Source organism: Cheilinus undulatus, linkage group 22, assembly GCF_018320785.1.
Source record: "Cheilinus undulatus linkage group 22, ASM1832078v1, whole genome shotgun sequence".
In the NCBI taxonomy this organism is placed as follows: domain Eukaryota; kingdom Metazoa; phylum Chordata; class Actinopteri; order Labriformes; family Labridae; genus Cheilinus; species Cheilinus undulatus.
The window spans coordinates 12,050,429-12,071,938 of record NC_054886.1 but is presented as its reverse complement, the minus strand read 5'-3'; the positions used below and the strand labels follow the sequence as shown (position 1 = coordinate 12,071,938).

Here is a 21,510-nt window from a genome sequence, read left to right as displayed (position 1 = left end):
AGGTAAAGCCCAACAGTCTGCGAGTCCACAGCTCTGCTCAGGAATGTGGAAGCTGCAGGTGGCCAAACCTGATGGGAGTCAACAGATGGTGTTTGGATAGGGCTTAGTATTTAGAATAGATGATGTGTACATAAAGCACACACATATCTGCTGTTAACACACAATTACATAGACCACAGTTTTTACTAAATGTTCTTATTTCTGAGTCTAAACCTTATTTGTATATTTTACTTTATACTTCCTCGAACTAATTTAAAACATTATAAAGGCAGTATGATTTTGTTGTTTCTTTATTCTAGAAAAAAACATTTCTCAAACACAAACAGTTCAGTTTCCACAATGTAAACAATTTCTCACATACAGTACACACAAGCAGTTTTTGGAAGAAGGGACAAAAGTAAGAAATCAAATCCAGGCAAAGTCAAAAGGCAGGCCACCTAAAAACCAAACAGTGATGGGCCATTCTGCTTCCTGTTTAGTGCTGTGTGAATTTAATCACTGAACGCCTCTGAAAACTAAAGTAGGTAACATAAGACTGTCTTAGTGAAGAAGCACTCAACGTAGATTAAACATGAAGTGTGATGCAAGATTTACCGGAAAAATGTAGTGATATCCAGCTAGTGCATATTAATAGAGGAAAAGGCTGGGGCTGGCAGATTAAACCTCAAACAAGTAACCACAGCAGAGGATCAGACGGTCCTCTGCATTTGTTCATGATGTGGCCAGTATCGCCACAAGCTTTAATCATGAGCTAAAGTCAGGAGCGGACAGTACATTGGCTAAATTCTTCCAGATGCCTTTTGACCTCTTACATCCCTATGTGCCTGAAAAGGGGCTGTGAAAAGGCTGAGACTGCCAGACTGAAGCTCAGACAAAAAAAACTAAAGGAGAAAGTTTGCCGTTGGAGTCACCTTCTTGCAAAGGGCCCCTCATCACTCCTTACGTCTGCATGGGTAAAATCAAACTATAAGCAAGCTAACTCGCCAGAACCTCAACAGACTGCATCTGATTTATTAAGTAAAAAAATAACAGTATTTGATAGAAGGCAAGTTTGCCTAGCAACTGGCAGTCACTACAGAGAATTAACCGTCCTGACCCAGGATAGAAAACAAAAGAATAAAAAAACACATTGGAAAGAAAAAAACTGGCATTTTCTCCATCAAGGATTTTTGTTTGCTTAGTCAGGTAGACAGCACGAGAGGCAGCCTCACATTTAGCATTCAAACACAAAGTTAAGTCAAAAAATTGTATACAAGTTTTCCCCCAAATTCCTTAAACACATTTTGACTCATTCTAAAGAAAATCAACAAACTAGTGAGATTTATACTTGGCTGCTCAACAGCTAACAAGAAAAGTGGAAATTTGGTGGGTCAATGAGTTTTTAAAGCAAGAAAAGGCTTTGGCACAACAGTTTGTTTTCAGTGTCTGTAGGTCAGTAAAAGACAGAGGTGCCCTTCACTCTGTAAACCTGGTTCAAGAATGTCCTCCAAACATACAGGGCCAATTTTTCTACAGGTAGAGGTTGACAACAAGAAAAACTCCTTAAAGAAATAACAAAAAAAAAGAAAAAAAAAAGCGGTGGGACTTCGACACTGAGCCAGAAGATAAAGCTGAGGAAAAGTACGTCACATGTCAAAGGCTCTTCTTCTCCTTAGTGCTCAGTTTTCATCATCATAAAGTTTGCACTACCTAAACTACTACAACAACTAACTCCTCATCTAGGGCTCACTTTAAAAGTCTAATAAAAAAAAAGGGGGGGAACTTCACTTCAGTTAATACTAGTAATACATGGCTATAAGAGAAGAGAGAGAGGCTAAATCTCTTGCCCTTCTTTAGTTTTCCATTTTTGCACCGACAGCTTCAATGATTAAAAGCCAAAACGATCAACTCAGCTCAATTTTTACATAGAAGTACCTTCATACTCCTTACTAAGCATCTGAGTTTTTAAAGCAAAGTTCAACAACAGAAAGCATGTTCCCTCTCATCGTATCAAGCCATCTGATTTATTTTCTGATCTACTTTAGGTGTTGGGAGCAGCGGGTTTGGCTCAACTTGTCCTTTAAACTCATCGACTTGTTATTTGATTTTCCTGAAGGCTGCTGAGATGACTTGATACCTGCCCGGTGGAGTCTACAGTGTGCGTGTGTGTTTACGTATTCTGTGATCCTCCTCGGTGATCCAGATGTTCAGCAGTTGCCATGGAAACAAGCAGGTGGGTTTCACTCTGTGGTCATGGCTTTCTTCAACAGCTTGACAATCCAGTGTCTCTTTTTGTTGTGTGCTGGGAGGCGTATGCAGTGTTTGTAATGACTTCCTAGCTAGTTGGTCATGTATGTTAAGGTGAGACATCGCTGGTTTGGAGGTAGGTCTTTGTCAGTACAGTAAAGGGGATTCAGGCCATTGGCTTACAAACTGGACCTGCAGGGGGTCCTCACACGCTCCCTGTCACATTTAAGGAGCTGTGATGTCCCCTTGGGGACCTGAACATGTTCATGTGGTCATGTGATGTGTGATGGTCCCAGGAAGAAAGGCTTGGAAAAAAAGGAGTTACAGTGTTGTGTTTTGTTTGTCTACATGCTAGATTTGTGTAAATGCATACATAACTGTGTGTCTGTGTGTGTATGGGTGCGCATCAGTGCGAGTTGGGCTGCTCCACTTTCAGCCCGACCAGTGATGGAGGCACCTGCACTGCAGCAGAGGAGGAGCTGGGAGGTGAAGCCCTGAGGCTGGAGTTCCCGTTGGAGGAGGACGAGGTGGTCACTGCGGGCCTGATGAGAGGAGGTGGGGGATGATTGTGGGGCGCTCGGTTCTGGAGTGGGCGGGTCTGCAGGGGAGGGGGCTGGCGGAGGAGGCTGGGGGGTGCGGAGGGGGGTGCGGGGCGCAGCAGAGGAGGAGGCTGGGATAGGGAGGAGGGGGTCTGTGTGGAGGAAGGGGGAGAGGAGCTTCCAGCCAAGTCTGAGGGAGAGTCCTCCATCTTGACCTGGCGGGGGGAGAAGAAGTAAAAGAAGCCGGTTAGAAGGAAACAGAAAAGAGGAAGGAGAGAGCTGAAGAGGGAAACAGAGATAATAAAACAGCAAGACCATGCAGGGAACTTAGAACCACCTGCTTACCAAATTCAGGAACAACCAGGTGTGACGGGACAACCAAAGGCTGGAAAAGTAAGTTGTACTAATGAAAACCAGCTGGAGGAATCTTTGTAACTAATCAGGGTAATTGGCTTAGGCAGCAACATGACTGAGTATAAAAGGAGCATTTTAGAGAGGCAGAGTCTCTCTGAAGTAAAGATGGACAGAGGTTCACCAATGTATGAAAAATTAATCTAGAGCAACATATGCTCCCAACGTCTCTGTCATAAAAGGCCTTGGATATTTCAACAAGATAATGCTAAACTACATACTACAGCTATCACAACAGCATGGCTTCACAATAGAAGAGTCTAGGTGCTGGACTTTCACCAATAGAAAACATCTGGAGCATCATAAAATGTAAAGACTGGAAAAGAAAACCCAGGACTGCTGAGTAGCTAGAATTCTACATTAGACAAGAATGGGACAACATTCCTCTCCCAAAACTCCAGCAAATGTTCTCCTCACTTCCCAGAAATCTACAGACTGTTAACAGAAGAGGCCATCAAATACAAGATGAGCTAACATTTTAAATGAGATGCTAAAACGTCTCAGTTTCAACGTCAGATTTGTTTTTTATGTTAAAGTCTGAATAAATTATGGGTTTATGAGATTTGCAAATCTTTTAATTATTTTGTAATTTACATTTTACACAGCGCCCTAACTTTTTTGGAACTGGGGTTGTATAAAGCACAGCACTGTTGTTTGACAAGCAAGTAAAAACAAATTACACTAAATTAGATCAACCAGTGTGTGAGATCTTCTCCAGTATAGTTAGAGTATGTTTTTTCATGTATAAGGTTTATTTCAGGTCAAAAAGAGAAAATAGATAGGACCATAAATAGATCTTCAACCTGTGTCTGGGGTATTTTTACCACTTTGCATTGAACAAAGAGACTTTCTTGCACATCGATGAGCATTATTCAAAGGTATATCCACAATTTGATGTCCTTGTTTATGATGATAAACTCACTCTTAGCCTTTTATTCTGTTTCATGTTCAGATCTGCTCTCAACACATTGCTAGCTCTTCTTTATAGAGAAGGAGGCAACAGAGGCCAAGTGTTTCAAAAAATACAACTTTAAGTGTGTTGAATGATTAATAATTGTTACATAAACACAGATGTGAAATAAAGAGTTTTTTAAGATTTTGTAATGAGTTCCTAACAGATGTTCGTCTAGTTGAGACTGCCTACAACTACTGTTTATACATCACTGTGTGCCAGAAGTGGTATGATGTGACAAACTCTGACAACCTCCCTGTGTTCACTGGAGTTTAGAGTTATTCTGATTCTGATACCAATGTCAGGTGCACACCCACCACACGTCCGATAATGCTTAAAATGTAGGTACTGGTATCAGCAAGTGAATAAGTTTATGCACTGATCAGATATGTTTGGTTTGACTTTATGTTTTGCTCCATTTAGCCATGCTAAATGTTAGCGCTATAAATGGGAAATCAATTCTTCTCTGCATGCATGAGCTACTTGGTGCAGCAGTGGGTCCTTTGGTTCTAAAGAAGAACCAAAGGACCCACTGCTGCACCAAAGAACGGTGGCTGCCTGACAGTTTTTCTCTAAATGTGATCATTCAAATGCCTTCCAGACCGGCACTGTCGTACATGAGAAGAAGTGACACAGGTTTTTAAAAGTTAAATAACTTTAGAACCATAAATCGTTGCCTCTAACTTGTTTACCTCTTTAAGCTAGCCGTTATGCCTACCCATTAACGCAATTGATGCCTTTGAATCCCTTGGGGCAGCATTTTCAGCGAGGCTGGAACTCATGTTACTTTTCAGGACTTAAATGATTAAATCCACACCAGTCGACCCGATATTGAATGTCATTTTATCCGTTTTAATCCAACTGCAAATGCTAACTGTCATACTGTTTAGCCTTTGTGAGGGTCTGTCTATGCATAGAGCAAAATGGAGAGAGATAGAGAGCCTGTGATGCAGCCCCCTGTATTATTATTTTATTTAGCAGTAAACTCAATAGTGAGCGGGAAAACAACTTTAGGCTCGCAGAGATGCTGTGCATTATGACTCTATTTGTTGAGCCATGTTCTGAGTGAAATATAGGTCTAAAATAATTCCCTAGTCTGCACAGTCAGTCCAGAAAGTTCACACCGGCATCAGATTGGTACTCGGTATCGGCCGAATTGAACACCATGACTTCACTGAGTGGGCTTTTTCCAAACACACAGCATCAATGTCATCGTCACACGATACAACTTGTTCATGTGTGAGCTTCAGATATTCCATGTGCATAGTATTTTTATTCATGTATTTCATTAGGCTTTATGCTAAGCTAGGCTAATTATAGTCTAACTTTAGCCCTTGTACTCCGACATGCAGACATTTGCTCGAAGTCCATGGCTTATTTTGCATTTGGAAAAAAAATCTAAAAAATGAGATTCCAGTATGTTGAAGTATTTTTTAAACTCTGTTATTTGAGGTTTGAAAATTAAATTTAAAGTTATTTGAACTAAGTGTATTCAAAATGTCCATGTCACCTCTTCTTAAGAAAATACAATAAGACCTATGACAAGTTATTTATATAGACAGATTTTGTTTTTAAGAAAAAAAAAGTCAATGTTGAAAAATTCAAAGCTCACCTCGTCCTCCTCTGCAGCTCCATCTGTAGCAGCTGACAGCTCCTCACTGCTTCTCCTGGGGTCTCTCTGGTCTCGGCTGGTTGCCACTTGTTCAGCCGCCCACTCCCTCAGCACCTCATCCAGGTTGAATCTACGCCTGTAGCTCACGAAGAATGAACTCACCTGAAAAGACAGGGGAAGATGCAGAGTTAGAGAGGGAAAGAAAGCTGTGCTGCAGTGAAGGACACAGTGAAGGTCGGAGACAAATGAAGGAGGGATAATGGAGATTATAGTTATCCTATAAAGAAGAAAAAAGCTCATCTAGACAGAAGGATGAGGATGAAATTGAAGGAGATTAATGCTGATAGGCAGCTGTCAGAAAGTTAACAGCTGGGTGGGCAGAGGTTAGACTGAGGTCAGGAAAAAGTCGTACATTTTTCCAGAAGTTTTTCACATGCTGCTCACCTGAGCAGGTGTCTTGGTTCCAATCACTTCAGCGATGGCTACAAAGTCTTTACCATAGCGACGGATAGCTGGAAAAGAAACAGAGAGGGTAAGTCCATTTAATGGGTGCATACAGTGTTACTATAATATATATATGTGCAAGTAATATACTACATACATTATATATCGGGTATAATATTATGCAAAACATATTTTAAAAATTGAGGGTAGCACTGTTTGCAGACTTGTTGATGCATGTTTTCAGCTGACTTATATGCCAGGCCAGCTCGGTCAATGCACCTGTGCTTTCCTGGCCTGAGCTTCATAAAACTCATCTAACTGAACTTGCTCATTTCCTTCAGCTTTACTTTCCTCCTCCTGTTTGAACCACACAGCTGCAGTAGTTGGAGAGGCGTTTGTCAGTTGTTTTCAGCCTTTAGCTTCAACTTACTGTTAGAAACAAATGATTTTATGCCTTTAGCTTGTCCAAAATGTTATTCTGCAACTTTCTTGTTCCTGATAGCTGCATATTTTGATGAAAGTGTTTTAGAATCTCAATAATCTTTCAATAAATTTCTTTCTGGGTTAAAATAACTTTTTAACCAAACAATCTCATGTCATGTTTTATAAAGAAGTGTCTTTCTCACAATTTTGTTTTGACTACAGATACCTGGATACAAGACTCGTACTATTTACTGGTCTGTTTACACTCTGACCAAATACAAGAACTGAGAAATGAACTACACATATCTGCTTATAGACACAATTCACAGCTAAATCAATGCTAACGATAGCTACTGAGTTCCCGAGATTCATTTTGGCTAAATACAGACTTTTTCCCTATATCTAATACAAAATATCTAGTCATAACCCTGCACATTCTGCATTCCTTTGCCCATATAGCAAATGAAGAGTCATCCAGACAGCACCATCAATGCATTTGGGTGTCATGCTATGTAGGAATTTGTGTCCATTACCACAACAAACAAGTAATGTCGTCTACCATGAAACCCTCACTAATGAATAACCCTCATTGAATGCCCTTCTATCAGGCAACTGTGCCTCTTTATGTGTCAAAGTGCTCTGGGACAGTGGCTGCTTTACTTCTACTGGAACTTTAGCTGGCTCCAGTCACAATTGGAAATACAAATCTCTGTAGTTCTAATCTATTGCAGCTGTATCAATCTATATAGGCTAGTATAAGAAGACATGTGGCCAATCTTTTTACCGGATATATTTCTTCAGCCTATGCAACACCAGGGGCTGGTTTGTGCCATCTATTGTATCATAATTACTCACCTAGCCTTGTACATTTAAAACCAAGCTGTGGGCAAATTTTTCTAGTTTTACCTTAGCCAAAGGGCTAACTTGAAAATGTAATCTTTTCTAGCCTTTTGCCTTCAGAAGTCTCCAGCAATGCCTCTATCAGTGTTGTGCTTCTACATCACAGACACAGGCAGCTTGTCTGAGGGTAAACTGTGAATGTGAATATAAAGTCTTCTGCCTGCAAATGTGAGGAGGTAGAGAAAAGCTAGTAGAACAACATGTCTATGTAGGAGGAAGACAATTTTTCTACTGCTGTTTTACTCACCCTGCACAGCCAAGAGCTGCTCCTCTGTGGTCCAACGTGAGTTCATCTTAGGTGCGGGCTGAGGGAGAGACAGAATAAGGTGGTAAAGAAGAGGAGAGTGGGGTGAAAAGGACAGCATTAGAGCAAAGAGCAGATTAAGAAAAATCTCAGTAACACAATGAAAAATACAAGAAAGGGGGTTACAAAGGGCATAAATATGAATTTAAGAAAAGAGGGACACACTGATGAAAGATCAGAGAAGAAGAAAATAGAAAGTCTGGGAAAAATAAAGGTAAGACAGACAATGATAGAAGAGCTGGAAATGTTGAGAAACAGCAGTTTGGCAATTAAAAAAAACTACCTCAGCAGGTTTGAAAGTATCCACGCCATCATTTAAACCCTGTTTTAATATGCTGTTGTTCTGTTTAATAGACTGGACCTGTGAGAAACAGAGAAATCTTTGTATGAGGGACTGCTGCCAAATAAGTTAATACACAAATAGAAGTAATAATAGCACATCATCTCTGAGAACAGAAGCAGCATTCCAAATAACATAGTATAGATCCTGCATGTTATTACACTTGCTGTTCCCACTCAGTGTTACATCATTTTTTATTTGCAACAGTTAAATGTAAAACACTTTAAAACACCTCTCACTGATCATGAATTAATTTTATGTACTTTGTATTCTTTTGTTGTTGTTGTTAAATTTTTGCATTTTCTACTCATTGCTGTTCCTCTAACGGCAATAGTACTTTACGTATGTAGATGCTGAAAGTGACCAGAGATGAAGGGTAACAATGCAGGTTTACCAGCACACATACATTAGTACCATACCTGTCTCTTGAGTGACACTAACTGTGTGTCTAGCTGTCGCACAGTTAGGACCCCTGCATCATGGGAAGCCGACAGGGACATGATGTCTCCCTGCTCGAGGTGCATGCCTTTGGGTGGTCTGCGGCGGGCGCGGAGTGGGTGGTGGCGGTACTGAGCCCCGATACTTTCCTTCTTCACCGGCCCAGAGCGGCTGGGTGTGGCCTTGTCAGAGTTGGTGCTGCTGGGATTCTGTTTCACTGCCTGTGTGGACAAGGACAAATATTATAAATCAGGAACAAAAGCAATCCAAGAGAGCAGTTTAACATTCATGGATAATGAATGAAGCTGGAATGGGAAATATGGCCACAAAAATCTCCTCAGGCAAGTCATGACTAGAGCACGCTACACAATAATCTTGCAGATTGTTGGGCTGAATCCTACCTTCTAACCAAAGTCAGCAAAGGCCTGATTATCAGATGGTTCTTAAGATTATCTTGCCAGATTGGCACATAGTGTGCGGTGTGTTTTCCCCCTCCAACCTGGTTGAAGGTGCTCCGATTTGAGATCATTATTATTATACATTTTCAATATTTGCAACCAAAAATTATGTTCTGTGTGGTGAGCACAGAGGAAAGCTGAGCAGACACGAAGCAACAGCCAATCAGAAAGCAAGCTGACAGAAGAAAGTAAACTTAAAACACAAAAACACAGTCATGACACTGATTGTAAATGTGAAACATAAAGTTGGATGGGTGACAGAAATGAAGGAGCAACTTGATGATTTGTGGCAACATAACGGGTGTTTAACAATGTGTACTGTTAAACAGACCACAGACAAAAGGACAAGGGATGGACTTAGCATGAAGCTAACAGCTAACCATAGTAGCTTCTACGCTCTTCAGTCGCGTTTGACTGCGCAAGCTTTGAGAGATGAGACCAGACTGAGACTCTGGTAGTCTGTGAACAGAATCTGTAAGTGTGTCGCCACATGTGGGGCTCACGTTTAAAAATGTTACGGTTATGATTTCAAAAATCTTTATGTATGGCAGGCTTAACAAAATCAAAAATGTCTAAATACAAACATGCACCCTCGCAGCCAGGCAAACAATCACGATCAAGCTTCTTGCTGCTCACCTCTTTCTTGGCATCAATCTCAAAGTCACTGTCACTGCCAGGGTCACCTTCCTCCATATCGTCATTACTACACAAAGAAAAAACAAGAAATTTTAACTTCAAATGCCCATAGTTAAGTTTTGTCTGTAGCCAATTGTGTATTTCAAAAACGCTCAAGACCACCACCAGGAAATAAAAATCATATGTTGTATCTAATATCTTTCTGCAAAACCTTTCTTCACTGGATGTCAAACTTATCATCATTTAGCAAAGAGAGTTGTGTATATGTCACATTACCTTTCAAAGAACCTTATGTGCCCTTCCTGCTCAGCTCTTTCTACAGGATTCATTCTTCCCTCTACCTAACTCTATTCCTTAATACCAAAATTTCTACTGGGAAATCAATGAAGATATGACATCTCATACCTGTCATCTTTCTCTCTCTTGCTGACCAGCCTCCTCGCCTGTCGATCCATGACTGATGTTCTGGTCCTGGTCTTCTTCCAGCTGTAGTAGTACTTCACCAGGCTGGAGATCAGCTTGTCTGGAAGCTGAAGACAAATACAGAAATCAAAACAGTTAGCACTGAGTGTTGAATTTCAAACTGAAAATCAGATTCAAGCCAGGGTCAGACAACATGGAACATGGAAAAAATGTCTCTCACCATCTGCTGGATTCGGTGAAAGCTCTTGCCATGAAAGCTGAAGGCCTGCTCAAAAAGCACTTTGTCCTCCACTGTCCACTCGTCTGGGAAGGGGGTGAAGTTGGCCAGGTCTGCAAGTGAGCGTTCCACATCGTGTTTGTGCCATAACAACATGCCTAGAGCCTGAAGGAACAGAGGTGACAAATAGAGGGTCATGCAACCTGCAAGAAGAACAAGTCAGAGAAGAGCTATAGAGATTTGTCCATACCTGCTCCATGTTGTATCCATGTTTCTCTTTGGCCATTAGGATGTACTCATCCACTGATATATAAAAAAAGAAAGTTAGTTTAAAAAGTGGAAAGATATTTTTTAAGTGTCAAAAAGGAATAAATGATGTGGGATCAAAGAGAGGAGAAAAACACAGTATTTCATGAAAGGGAAAACAAGGTCATACAAGAGAGACAGAGAAAAAGGATGTTCAACAAAGAAGTGACAAAAGGAACAAAGTAAAAGAAAACATCTAGAAATTATTAAAAGAAATGAAGACAAAGGGTCAGATTGTTACTCTGGTACTAGCAGGTTTGAGAGTGTGTGAGTTCATATGGGAATCTTACACATGGCATCAGACAGCTGACTGTTGGGACACCAGACCAACATGCTTCTCTGGTCCTTCTCACTGTAGCGGGTTGGACTATCTGGAAATGAAAACAAACAGGGTCTTCTTTAACACAAAATAAAAGCATTTCATATTTAAATCCAACTTATCTTTGGGATTATAATAATATATGTTAAGTCATTATTTACACTCATTTAAGTGTGTGCAAACTCCCTCTCAGAACTGATAAGTCGTGATTGTGAGTGCATATCAAACTAATTTAACTGTTACTGGCTTAATCACTCTCTTTAGTATTTCTGTTCTGTCTGGTGTCTTTTTTAGCTTCACTTCATTGTCAAGAAAAATGTGGAGGAGGAGACAGAGGTATGCAGCTAGTGTTCTCTGTAGGAATTCAACACCTGTGCACCGACTTCAAAGCAAAGGTTGGTTTGCCTGCTTCTTCCTCATGTGCCATTTGATGGTTTTGGGGCAGCTTCTTGCCCACCAAATCTCAAGACATCAAAGAGTTTCAACAAGCCTGCTTCCATTATTCTACAAAATATACAGCTTTACAAAAAAAATCAAAAACAGGCCTAAAACTAGCATGATTCAGATTATCATAGCTACTGAGCTATTCTGGCACATCAGAAAAAGACTCACTTGTTTGATAGCCCTGTGAGAAGTGGCTCAGGTTTAGTGTCTTTTATTCCAAAAATAAACCATTTAAACTAAAAAAGAGTATTTAAAGAGATTAAATAAGGAAACAGTCTTGAGGAAAACTAGTTTGGGGTACTGCTGGTAGAAAGAAAAACTTGGCGTTTCCTCCTCTCATTTTTCGTCTAACTCTGGTCATTTGACCTTCAATTCTCTCATAATCTGCATTCCCCTCCTTTGTCCATTTCAATGTCATCCAAATGTCTCCTCACTTCTGTTTCCCTCTCAGCCCTGATCTCCTCCCTCTCTCTGTTTTTCCTCTGTGTCATCTCCCTTTCTTTGCTGCTTCCCTCTCTCCCATTATACCTGGTTTGAACTCTGGGATCTGAGCCTGGTAGTCTCCTCCCACTCTGATCATGCTGTCTGTAGAAAGAATAAGAGACACAAGAAAAATATGAGTTGTTTTTTTCTGTAAGTGGGTAGAGCTTTAGTGATAAAGAAGGCAGGGGGCAAGACAACAGAGAGGATCAGTGTTATCAATTGTATAAAATAATAAATAAGTTAAAACAATAATTATCTTGAATACCAAGACCATGCCCTGCCCTTAAACAGATTTATTATCACTATCCTTCCACTACAAAGACCTTATTTGGGCAAGCTAGCAAGGCAGAGTAACAGCAAAGCATGCATTGTGATCAAAACTCAGTCAATGTGCAGTACAGCCAAAAAGATTTCTCTTATTACATTTTCTCACTCAAATGCAGTGGCGTACACGTAAAGGTGCTCACAGAGGCGGTCCTGCCTAAATGTATTTTCCTCAGATTTGTAACTCTGACATAAAGGTTTGCAGAAATGCACAACAGGATAGAAAAACAATCAGGATATTTTCATAAAGTGGTAACAGACAGAAAATGACAGAAGCAAATAACCGGAAGTACAAAAGCAATGGTGGACACTAAGTAATAAGTGCCATGTTGAAGGACATGGAAAGCATAGAGTGAAGACAAACTATGTGAATAGCACAGAAACAGACTACGAGGAGGAAGGACACATTACTGTTTCCTCAGGGACAGAGGACAGGAAGGGAGGAGACGGGGTGATGGAAACTAGAGTAGAAGGGTGGAGAGAGGCAGGAAGAGGGTGAGTGAAGAAGAAACTTCTTAGTTATAGGGAATGACGATAAAGGAAGCAAATGGGAGATAGAGATGTGATTGTAGACTGAAAAAACGTAGAATTGTCCTCTGAACTTTCCCTAAACTGCTTAATGGTTAAACTATATCTTTTACCAAGTGTAGATAACAGTTAGAACATGAAAGATCAACAGCAAGTAAAGGAGAGATTGGTGTAAGAAGATGTATATGAGCAGAGGATGATAAGAGTGGAAGACTGAGAGGAGGAGAAAATGAGGGGTGCCAGAGGAGAACCGTGACGAGGACGGAGGAAGCACTGCAGCAAAGCGCCAAATGCAACCCGATCAGCTGGCCTGACAAGGATCCACACTGGGATCATGACTGGAGAGTGTGCAGGTTAAACACTGATATGGCCATAGTGGTCGTATCAACAAACACAGGGAGATCTGTCGTAATCTTTAACGATGCTTTTAGCTGCTCCTGTGTTTTGAGAAATCAGCAGCCTAGCAAGTTTGTCTAAAAAGAAAAAGAGCAGATAGTAGGAGTCTAGCAGCCTCAAGGAGATGTTCTAAATCTGACACCCCTACAAATTACAATCCACTTAGAAGGAGGCATGACACAACAGTTGTAGCTTTCCTCACCTTGAAAAACCCTTTTTCTGCAAATTAAACAAAGTTAATAGTCCGACAAATTGTCAAATAGTGGGCTTCCATGATCCTTTAACCACGTAGGCCTGCGTTGTTGTTGATTTTCTGAGTTTACAGTTGTGTGATTTCAGCTACTGTTTAATGTTTGTATGAGGACATGGAAAGTTGGAGTTGAATTTCTTGTATGTACAGTATTTCCAACATTCAAAAACGCAATAATAATTACTGCTATCATCTTCAAGAGCAAAGTGATTCTGCACAATGATTATTTATGAGCTCCTTTTTTACCATTGGCTCCATGAAACTTAAAGACATTGTATGTCCTTTATTTTATAACAACATACATTTAACTAAAGAGGTAATTTCTGAAGATATTGCACTGTGAATTCTTAATGCTGGAAAATCTGGTTTACTGATAATGCTGGCTGTTAAAAGTTTAGTACGAGGAGTAAGAAATGATTTTGAAACTGAAATAATGCCTGATCTTTCTGTCAGATGTGTGTGTCCTGTAGGTATACTCTACATGTGCCTCAGGTTGGAAAAGCAGGTCATGACATGAAGAAGCATTTGTGGTTGGATTTAGTCAGGAGAAACACTGCAGTTCAACAATGGTTGTGTTTCTACCATGAGCATGTTCTTCATCGCTGCTCTCCTCTTCAGAGTGTGGTTGGCTGTTGCCATTGGTTACAGTCTTAGCTCTGCTCCTGGACAGGACCCCGGCCCCCGAGCGCTCCATCACAGAGGGCATGACTGCAACAAACACAGACAATGAAAAATAAATAATTATCAACAAAACACAGTTCCTGTCTTAACTATCATGCAGTACATCAGTAACCACCATCTATATTTATTCTTTTATAAGTTGACAGCCGTTTGTTTCCACTGGAACCTAATCCACTCGTGTACAATACAGCTGCCTTATGGCACTATCTTGGAGGCACTTCCATAATTTTCCCTGACCTGATTTACCATACACCAGTTCACTTTATGATGACTCAATCACAACTCAACCGTATACTACTGTATCAGATTGTGTAGTATGGAGAGTGTTTGGTGAGACTGTGGAGGGTGAAAATAAAACCAGATGCTAAGACACACACTACAGTGGAACCAAAATACTGCATTTATTTATTGATTAATCTTATCGATTAGCAGTAGAATAAAATGCTGATACAGATAATCAGCAAAATATCTGAATTGATAATCAGCCAGGATGACAACTGGTCGACCCCCAGTAGAAAGTAGTAAAGATGCTGTGAGATGAGCTCTAATTATTGTTAAAAACACTTTTACTAATGGCTGAATTTACATCTCAGTTTGAAGTTCTAATCTTCTGCCAAGCATTGACTTAAAGTGAACCTCTGCACACAGCCACAAGCACTTCTTCATGTTGTTTATTTCAGGGCCAAAACCTGATAACTCTATTTGATGTCTATGTGGTTTTAGCTAATCCAGAACATGATCCTGTCATTTTCAGAAGTATACTAACCACTAGCTAAACAGAGGGCCATTTAAGGTGTAACCAACAATCAGCTAAACTGAATGTGATTGTGGAAAAACAATATGCACCAATTTTGACTGTTTTTGTAACAACTAGAGAGCAAAACAAAACAGCTCATAATTTGCTATTCCCATGTTCAATTTCAAAAAATTGCTTGGTTTCCTTGTGATGTCTTGTGGCTCTTTTATGTCTTAGTTTGAAATATTATATTCCCAGAAAACCTTAAAAAAGAGAAACTTTGACCTCGGAAATTATCCATAACAAGTCACATTAATCAGTTTGTTTCCCACACTTTTACAGTAGGCTTCAATTGTCAAACTAAGTTGGCAACCGTTATTTTTTGTCTGTACATTTCCATTGCATTTATTTGCAATTTTTGCCCTTTTTCGCTACTTTTAATCCATTTTTGCTGCTTTCAGCACATTTTTGACACTTCTTTTTTGCCACATTCTGCCAATTTTTCCACTTCCATCCCGTTTTTGCCCTTTTCCATCAGTTTCAGCCTCTTTTATCCTTTTTACAATTTGAAAATTTTCACCCTTTTACAATTTGTTTGCTACTTGTCGCCCATTTAAGCTGCCTTTTGCCATTAAATGCCACTTCTTACCCATTTTTGCCACTCTTTGCTGCTGTTTGCCCATTTAAGTTACTTTTCACTCATTCTTTGACACGTTTTTGCCGCATTTGACCATTTTTGCCACCTGTAACTCATTTTTAGTATCAAGTTTCACCCATTTCTGCAACTTTTTCCTCCCCATTTTTGTCACTTTTCACCCAGTTTTTGCCAGTTTAAGTCTATCTCTCCCTTTTCACCCATTTTTCCACTTTGTTGCCAGCTTTAACTTTTTTATATTGCAACTTAACCCATTTTTTCACTGCTTTTCACCACTTAGATCAGGGATGTCAAACTTAATCACAGCAGAGACCGAATTCTGACTGTCAACCTCATATTCACCAGCAATGAATCATGGGGGGGGGGGGGACTCAGCACTGATGATAAATGATTTTGAGATGGAAAAGGTCAAAATGATACATCTAAAGGCAAATCTGAGTTAAAATTCAAACTTATTATTTCAAAAGGTTCAAAGCATGGCATGAAAAGTTTAAATAATGTTTTCAAAAGGCAAATATATGAGATAGACAGTTGAAACCATGATTTTTAACAGTCAAAATATGAGATAAATTCACAATCATCAATTCAAAATGTCAAAACGTGAGAACATTGAAATTTTGAGTTTTAAAGGTCAAAATATTACTTAAAATTTAATACTGAGCATCTTAAAGGTCAAATTATAAGATTAAAGTCAAAGTAAGAAGCTAAAAAGGTCAAAATGTGAGAAATAATTCATAGTCACAAATTTAAAAGGTCAAAATATGACTTAAAAATTTAAAATTTAGGATCTAAAAGGTAAAAAAAAAGATAAAAAGTTGAAATTGTGAATTGAAAATGTCAACATATGAAATAAAAAGTCAAAACCATAACTTTGCGTCATAATGTGAGATGCAAAATTAAGAATATGAAATGAAAACACATGTATTTTACCACATTTCTGGCTTTAGCTAATTATTTTAACTTTTTACTTTTTCTAATGACTAAACAAGGATATTTTAAATCATCACGGTTAAGTTCACATTTTTAAACTGGAGGAAATCTGCAGACCTCAAACCAGTGGGCCAGTTATAATAAAAATGATAGGATCTGGTGGGCGGGGTGTAACTGTACCGCAGGGCGGATTTGACCTCCAGGCCTTGAGTTTGACACCCCTGACTTGGATTGTGGCTCCTGCAAAGGTATTTTTCAACAATTTAGCTCTTTGGTTGAGCAGGGCTGAGTAGCATTGCTCTAGCATCATATTATAATATGATGGCACAGTCTAGAGCACACTAAGAAAAGCATCACAGCTGACTAGACAGTGGTCTTCTTCACAAGAGTTGGTAGGCGGTGTGTAATTAATACTTTCCCAACATTTATTTTAATTCTAGCTGTGTATCTTTACACAGCTAGAATCAGGACATCTATCCACAAAGTTAAGTAACAATTATCATTCAAGAAAAAAATCCCACTACCATATCTGTAATTGGTTAAGCGTTTCCCCTGTCAGTCTGCAGTATAACAAACTACACATCACAAAAATGTATTCCGTTTTTAACACATCTTGCACATCACATTGTACTCAGACACTTGCGTGTATGAGGAAATCCATCTTCACAGACAAGGAGCAGCATCTGAAAAACAACGTGGAAAAAGCGTGCCAAGGATTACACGAGGGCCCTCCTGCATGAGGGGCTCTCTCTCATTTTAAGTGTCATCCACAGCCAGTGCTAGCTAGAACTACGTGGCTAAGCCTCGTTTTCTCCCTGTGTTTCTCTCTCTCTCTCTCTCTCTCTCGCTGCCTGTTTCTCTGGAGCAGCGAGTCTCACAGTAGCACAAAAGACTAGACGGTCAGCTCAGGACACAGCTCCACACGGCAGAAAGTAACCCATCAGAACTCCCTCCCAAAAACAGAGTGGTTACGAACGACAGGTGAACACAAAGAAAGACCGGGTTCTTTCCTAGATTGAACTAGTTACACTGACTGTGCAGCGAATCGTTAATGCTCACATTAGCTTTCTTCTAACAAGAACAACTTCATCTTCACTAACCTAACTTGAACTGCGATAAGAACAAAGCACGAGCCGAGCAACATGGATTATATTTCCTTACCACTCCACATTTAACATGATCTGTTGTGCCCTTTAGGATAATGAGAACAGCCCCAGGGATTATACCACATCTACCAAACTCTGGCAGACAATACAAGTGTCTGAGGCTCTCTGGGGGTCTTTGTCTATTGTGGCTCCGGTGGCCCCCCAAAACTACAACAGCTGTCCACTACAACTCCACTACTAACTAATACTATCTAAACCTAGCCACTCTCGGTCCACAATCGGAGATCTTGATGATTCTATCTTTGTGTGATCGCCATAAACTACAATGGAGAGGGACATGTATAATCTCACCCGGTATACTTTCAGAGAGTTTTTATGTGGTAGCCTCAGCTCGGACACTGCTGTGGTAGCCTCGATCTCAAGCAGATTCGTCAACAATTGAGGGCAATAAAAGCCCAAACTATTACACATCACAACTGCTCTAAGTTTCACAGCCCTTTGTGAAGGACAACTACTTTAAAACCCGCTTTGTGCGAGCTCCCTGTTTATTTTCAGCAGTAAGAATTTCTCTTTTCTTGGGTCTGCTTAAATGAAATTCACAGAAGTATCATTTATATTTATACTGACAATTAACGCCGATGATAGTTTTCCTGAAGTGACTAGTGTGTTGGTCATGCTTCTCATTTTTATATTAAGACTAACCTAATAGCTGCTTTGGTACTTCGTAAAGGTATAAAGAAATATTTATGCGCCGCCTTTATTATATAACATACGGCTTTTAATTTCCAAACGTTGGTTTGTGTGAATCAGTTCAATAAAATTTAACAAAATAAGTGCTTGACTAAGTAGCTTGGCATACTTACTTAACACAGTTAGCAAGCTAAATGAATAACTTCACTCGTTTCCCAAGCAGTCATCAGTGCTGTGTATCAGACTTTGAAGTCCTTTTGTTTTCCCCATGCTTGCCCTGCTGGTACTACTACTACCAACGCTTCTGCTGCTGCTGATGTGAAGTGAGAAAAATCCCTCTCTGTACAATTGAAACTCAGGTTGCTGGTCACTTTCGGGACCTCTAGCTGTTCTCGTAAGCAGCTGGAACTGTCTAAGTAATTTTCACAGACTCGGAAATAATAGCAGACTGTATTCCCTCCCTCTTAAAAGTGCATGTAGAGTCAAACCTAGTTGGTCATTGGGATGCTAGTGTTAGCCTGTTAGCTTGCGGGCTACTACTGCGTTACATTAGTAACGTGTAGTTGAAGTGGAGATAACAGTTACACTGTACCTGAGCGTCGTTTCTATCCGCTTTCCCGCACTCAAAACTTATGTGCGCCTCCGTCCGCTGGCTAAGGACCTCTTCGAAGTGCTTAAAGATAATTACTTAATCCAAAAAGGCTTAATTCTTGACTAATTGATGAGCCCACTCAGTACAATGAAGTGAACTGCATGGATAGATGGTAGCAGCCGCGAGTGTGCCGGGGAGGCGGACAACACCCGGGGAAAAGTAAGGTGGACATCCGCCCCGATGCGTTTGCCTCTCCTCCCAACCGACCGTTTGGATTGACAAGAAGTAGTCCTGTCAAACTACTACTTGCAGTCTGTCACAGTTTTGAATTGTCTGCTGTTTAGCACGTCATTCAATACATTACAACTGGTTTCTCTCACCAGCATCGTACTGAAAGGCTTTGACCAAATTTCAGCACATAATACCACCTACATCCACGTTCACTTCACGCATACTATCCACTCTAAATATCATATAAATACAGAAAGAAACAACTGGCAGTTGGATATTATGGGAAAAAGTAAGTGTTTAAGAATTGTAATCTGCCATCTATCAAAATCCCATAAATTAGGGACTACTTGCCCGTGTGTCGGCGGAGGGATTCGTCAGCTGTGCATCTCTGTGCTGAGCCAGGCTGTCCAGACTTGTATATATGCATGGTGGAGAAAAGGGCAGGCGAGTAGGGTAGTATTGAACTGTGTCTGTGTACGTGTTGGTGTGTGTGCATAAAAGAGTGCAATCAGATAAGTACGTGACTTTATGCATGGACTGTTAATGAATCAGATAATAAGTTTCAGCTTACTTGGTCTATTTATTTTTCTATCTAAAAAGAGCAATTCAAAGAGTTCTCCTTTGTGTGTGCTTGCGCATTAGAAGGTTATGTGTCCACGTGCGAGTGTATAGGGAATGTGTGTGCGGAATGTTTCAATGATAGCTGATATGTAACAGGATTTATCACACCTGATGCTGCGGTAAACACAATTTAACACAAATACAAAGAACCTGCTGCTGCCTTTTTAAGTGTCTGCTTCTGACATGTAACAGCCTGTTACTCCTTAGGTTCGTTCTCACTGCTGTCTCTTTGGCATCACCTCCTCCTCCTCCTCCTCCTCCTCTTCCCCACATCCTCTTCATCATTCTAGTTCACTCATGTCCCCACCATAGTTCTACCTCCTCATGTTTGTCCATCTTTACTGCTCTGCTCCTCTGTCAGCCTGCTCATTTTTAAAACATCCCTCCATTTGCTCCTCTTCTTTTTTCCATCTCCAGTACTTTATCCCTCTTCCTTCCTCCTCCTGAGTGTATCTGCCCTATTTCCTCTCCTCCTCCCCCCATTTCTCCTCTCTTCCAACTGTCTGTGCCCCCTGGAAATTTTTTTTCTTCCTCTTCTTACTTCTAATTATTTCTCCCTCCTCACCCCCATCCATTTCCTCCCCTCCACTTCTCTCCCCTCCTTAATATTTCACCCTTCCTCTACTTTCCCCCTCACTTTCTTTTTGTACTGATGATTTCTCAGCTCCATCTCCAATGCATCCCTCTGCTCCTTCCTCACCCCTCCTCCTGCTCTTCTGCCTCCTTCCAGTCTCTTTCTTCGGCTACTTATGTGTCCCCCTCTTTTGCCATCTTGCTCACATGTCGCTTCTGATTTCAACAGTGTGTGTGTGCGTACGTGCAAATTCTTCCTTCCCCTCCCCCCACCCTCCCCCTATGGTGACACAGTAAAGCAGTTTCGCTTCGCTCACCTCCAGCCCCCCTCCTTCTCTCTTTTACTCCCCCTTTCGTCTTCCTCCCTCTCCTGCCTCATTTTCACCCCTGCCACCTCTCCTCCTCTCTCCTCGCCTCCCTTCTTCCTCTCCTCTCATTAGTCAGTGTCCATGAAACTCACCATTCCACTGTCTCTTCTCCCTCAGTCCTCCAGTCCCTATTACATCCTTACTAATGAACAACTGCTACATCTCTCCTTACCTCCCTAGACTCCTTCCACCCTTTGTCTCCTCTTTCCTCCTCTCTACTCACTGCTCCATCTCTCTCCCTTTCCTTCCCTTCTTTCTCGCTCTGCTTCCCTTCGATCTCACAGAAGTGTGTCCCTCCCACTCTCCCTTTAGCTCACTCTTGTTTCCACTTCTCTCCTCACCCCCCCTCCCCTCCTGTCTCTCTCCACCTGTCTCATCCCCTCTTGTTGCCTGTCTGTCTGCCTTCCTCACTAAATGTCTATGTCCTCCGCCGTCTCCCTCCCTCACCATCTCACCCTGACTCCTATCCATCCATTCTTCCCCTGACTTTCTGTTACCTCAGGAGATGCACAGCCTAGAATCTGATGCGATAGAATGGACTCTCACTGCTGCTAGGACTATTGTGCATGTAAAAATGTTCAGAGCTGCAATACTTACCTCACCAAAGGCACAGTGCAATGTTACATTTGCCATTGCCAGCTCAGTATGGTTATGTGCTTGGATGCAAAGATATCATCAGTGAAGTCACACTGTATGACACATTATATGACTCATTAGTGCCTCACACAAGCCTTTGTGACGTCAAAACACAGCGTATGTCAATTCAAACAGATATTACATAAGGATGCTCTTAATTTTTTAATTCACCTCTTTTATATTTGCCACATCACCAGATCAGCTGTCTCAAACCTATAAAAGAAGGCATCCCCATGGATGTTTTACCCTTTTATTGGTTCTGTAAATCAGTCAAGGTCAATATAATTTGACTTTTTTGACAAAAAACCTCTTTAATGT

General features: G+C 40.7%; 1 protein-coding gene across 1 annotated transcript; it reads right to left on the bottom strand.

The window, feature by feature from the left end:
* Window positions 1–274: 274 nt before the first annotated feature.
* On the bottom strand, window positions 275–18,929 carry rcor2 (REST corepressor 2). The gene is made up of 14 exons (XM_041778733.1): window positions 18,764–18,929; window positions 13,956–14,081; window positions 11,921–11,977; window positions 10,920–11,000; window positions 10,574–10,626; window positions 10,327–10,488; window positions 10,089–10,213; window positions 9,684–9,750; window positions 8,571–8,810; window positions 8,095–8,172; window positions 7,755–7,812; window positions 6,185–6,252; window positions 5,741–5,902; window positions 275–2,980 (listed from the first exon to the last, which is right to left on the bottom strand). Exons 2-14 carry the CDS (start codon window positions 14,077–14,079, stop codon window positions 2,633–2,635), a joined length of 1,623 nt encoding a protein of 540 aa, XP_041634667.1. The 5' UTR covers window positions 14,080–14,081; window positions 18,764–18,929; the 3' UTR covers window positions 275–2,632.
* Between the last annotated feature and the right edge of the window lie 2,581 nt (window positions 18,930–21,510).

Excerpts from the sequence above, each read along its gene's own strand:
- rcor2 (XM_041778733.1), bottom strand. The coding sequence starts at position 14,079 with ATGCCCTCTGTGATGGAGCGCTCGGGGGCCGGGGTCCTGTCCAGGAGC. Across the intron at positions 10,627-10,919 it reads TCAGCTGTCTGATGCCATGT|TGGATGAGTACATCCTAATG; the intron begins GTAAGATTCCCA and ends TTTATATATCAG. Across the intron at positions 6,253-7,754 it reads GCAGCTCTTGGCTGTGCAGG|CTATCCGTCGCTATGGTAAA; the intron begins GTGAGTAAAACA and ends TTTCTTTTCCAG.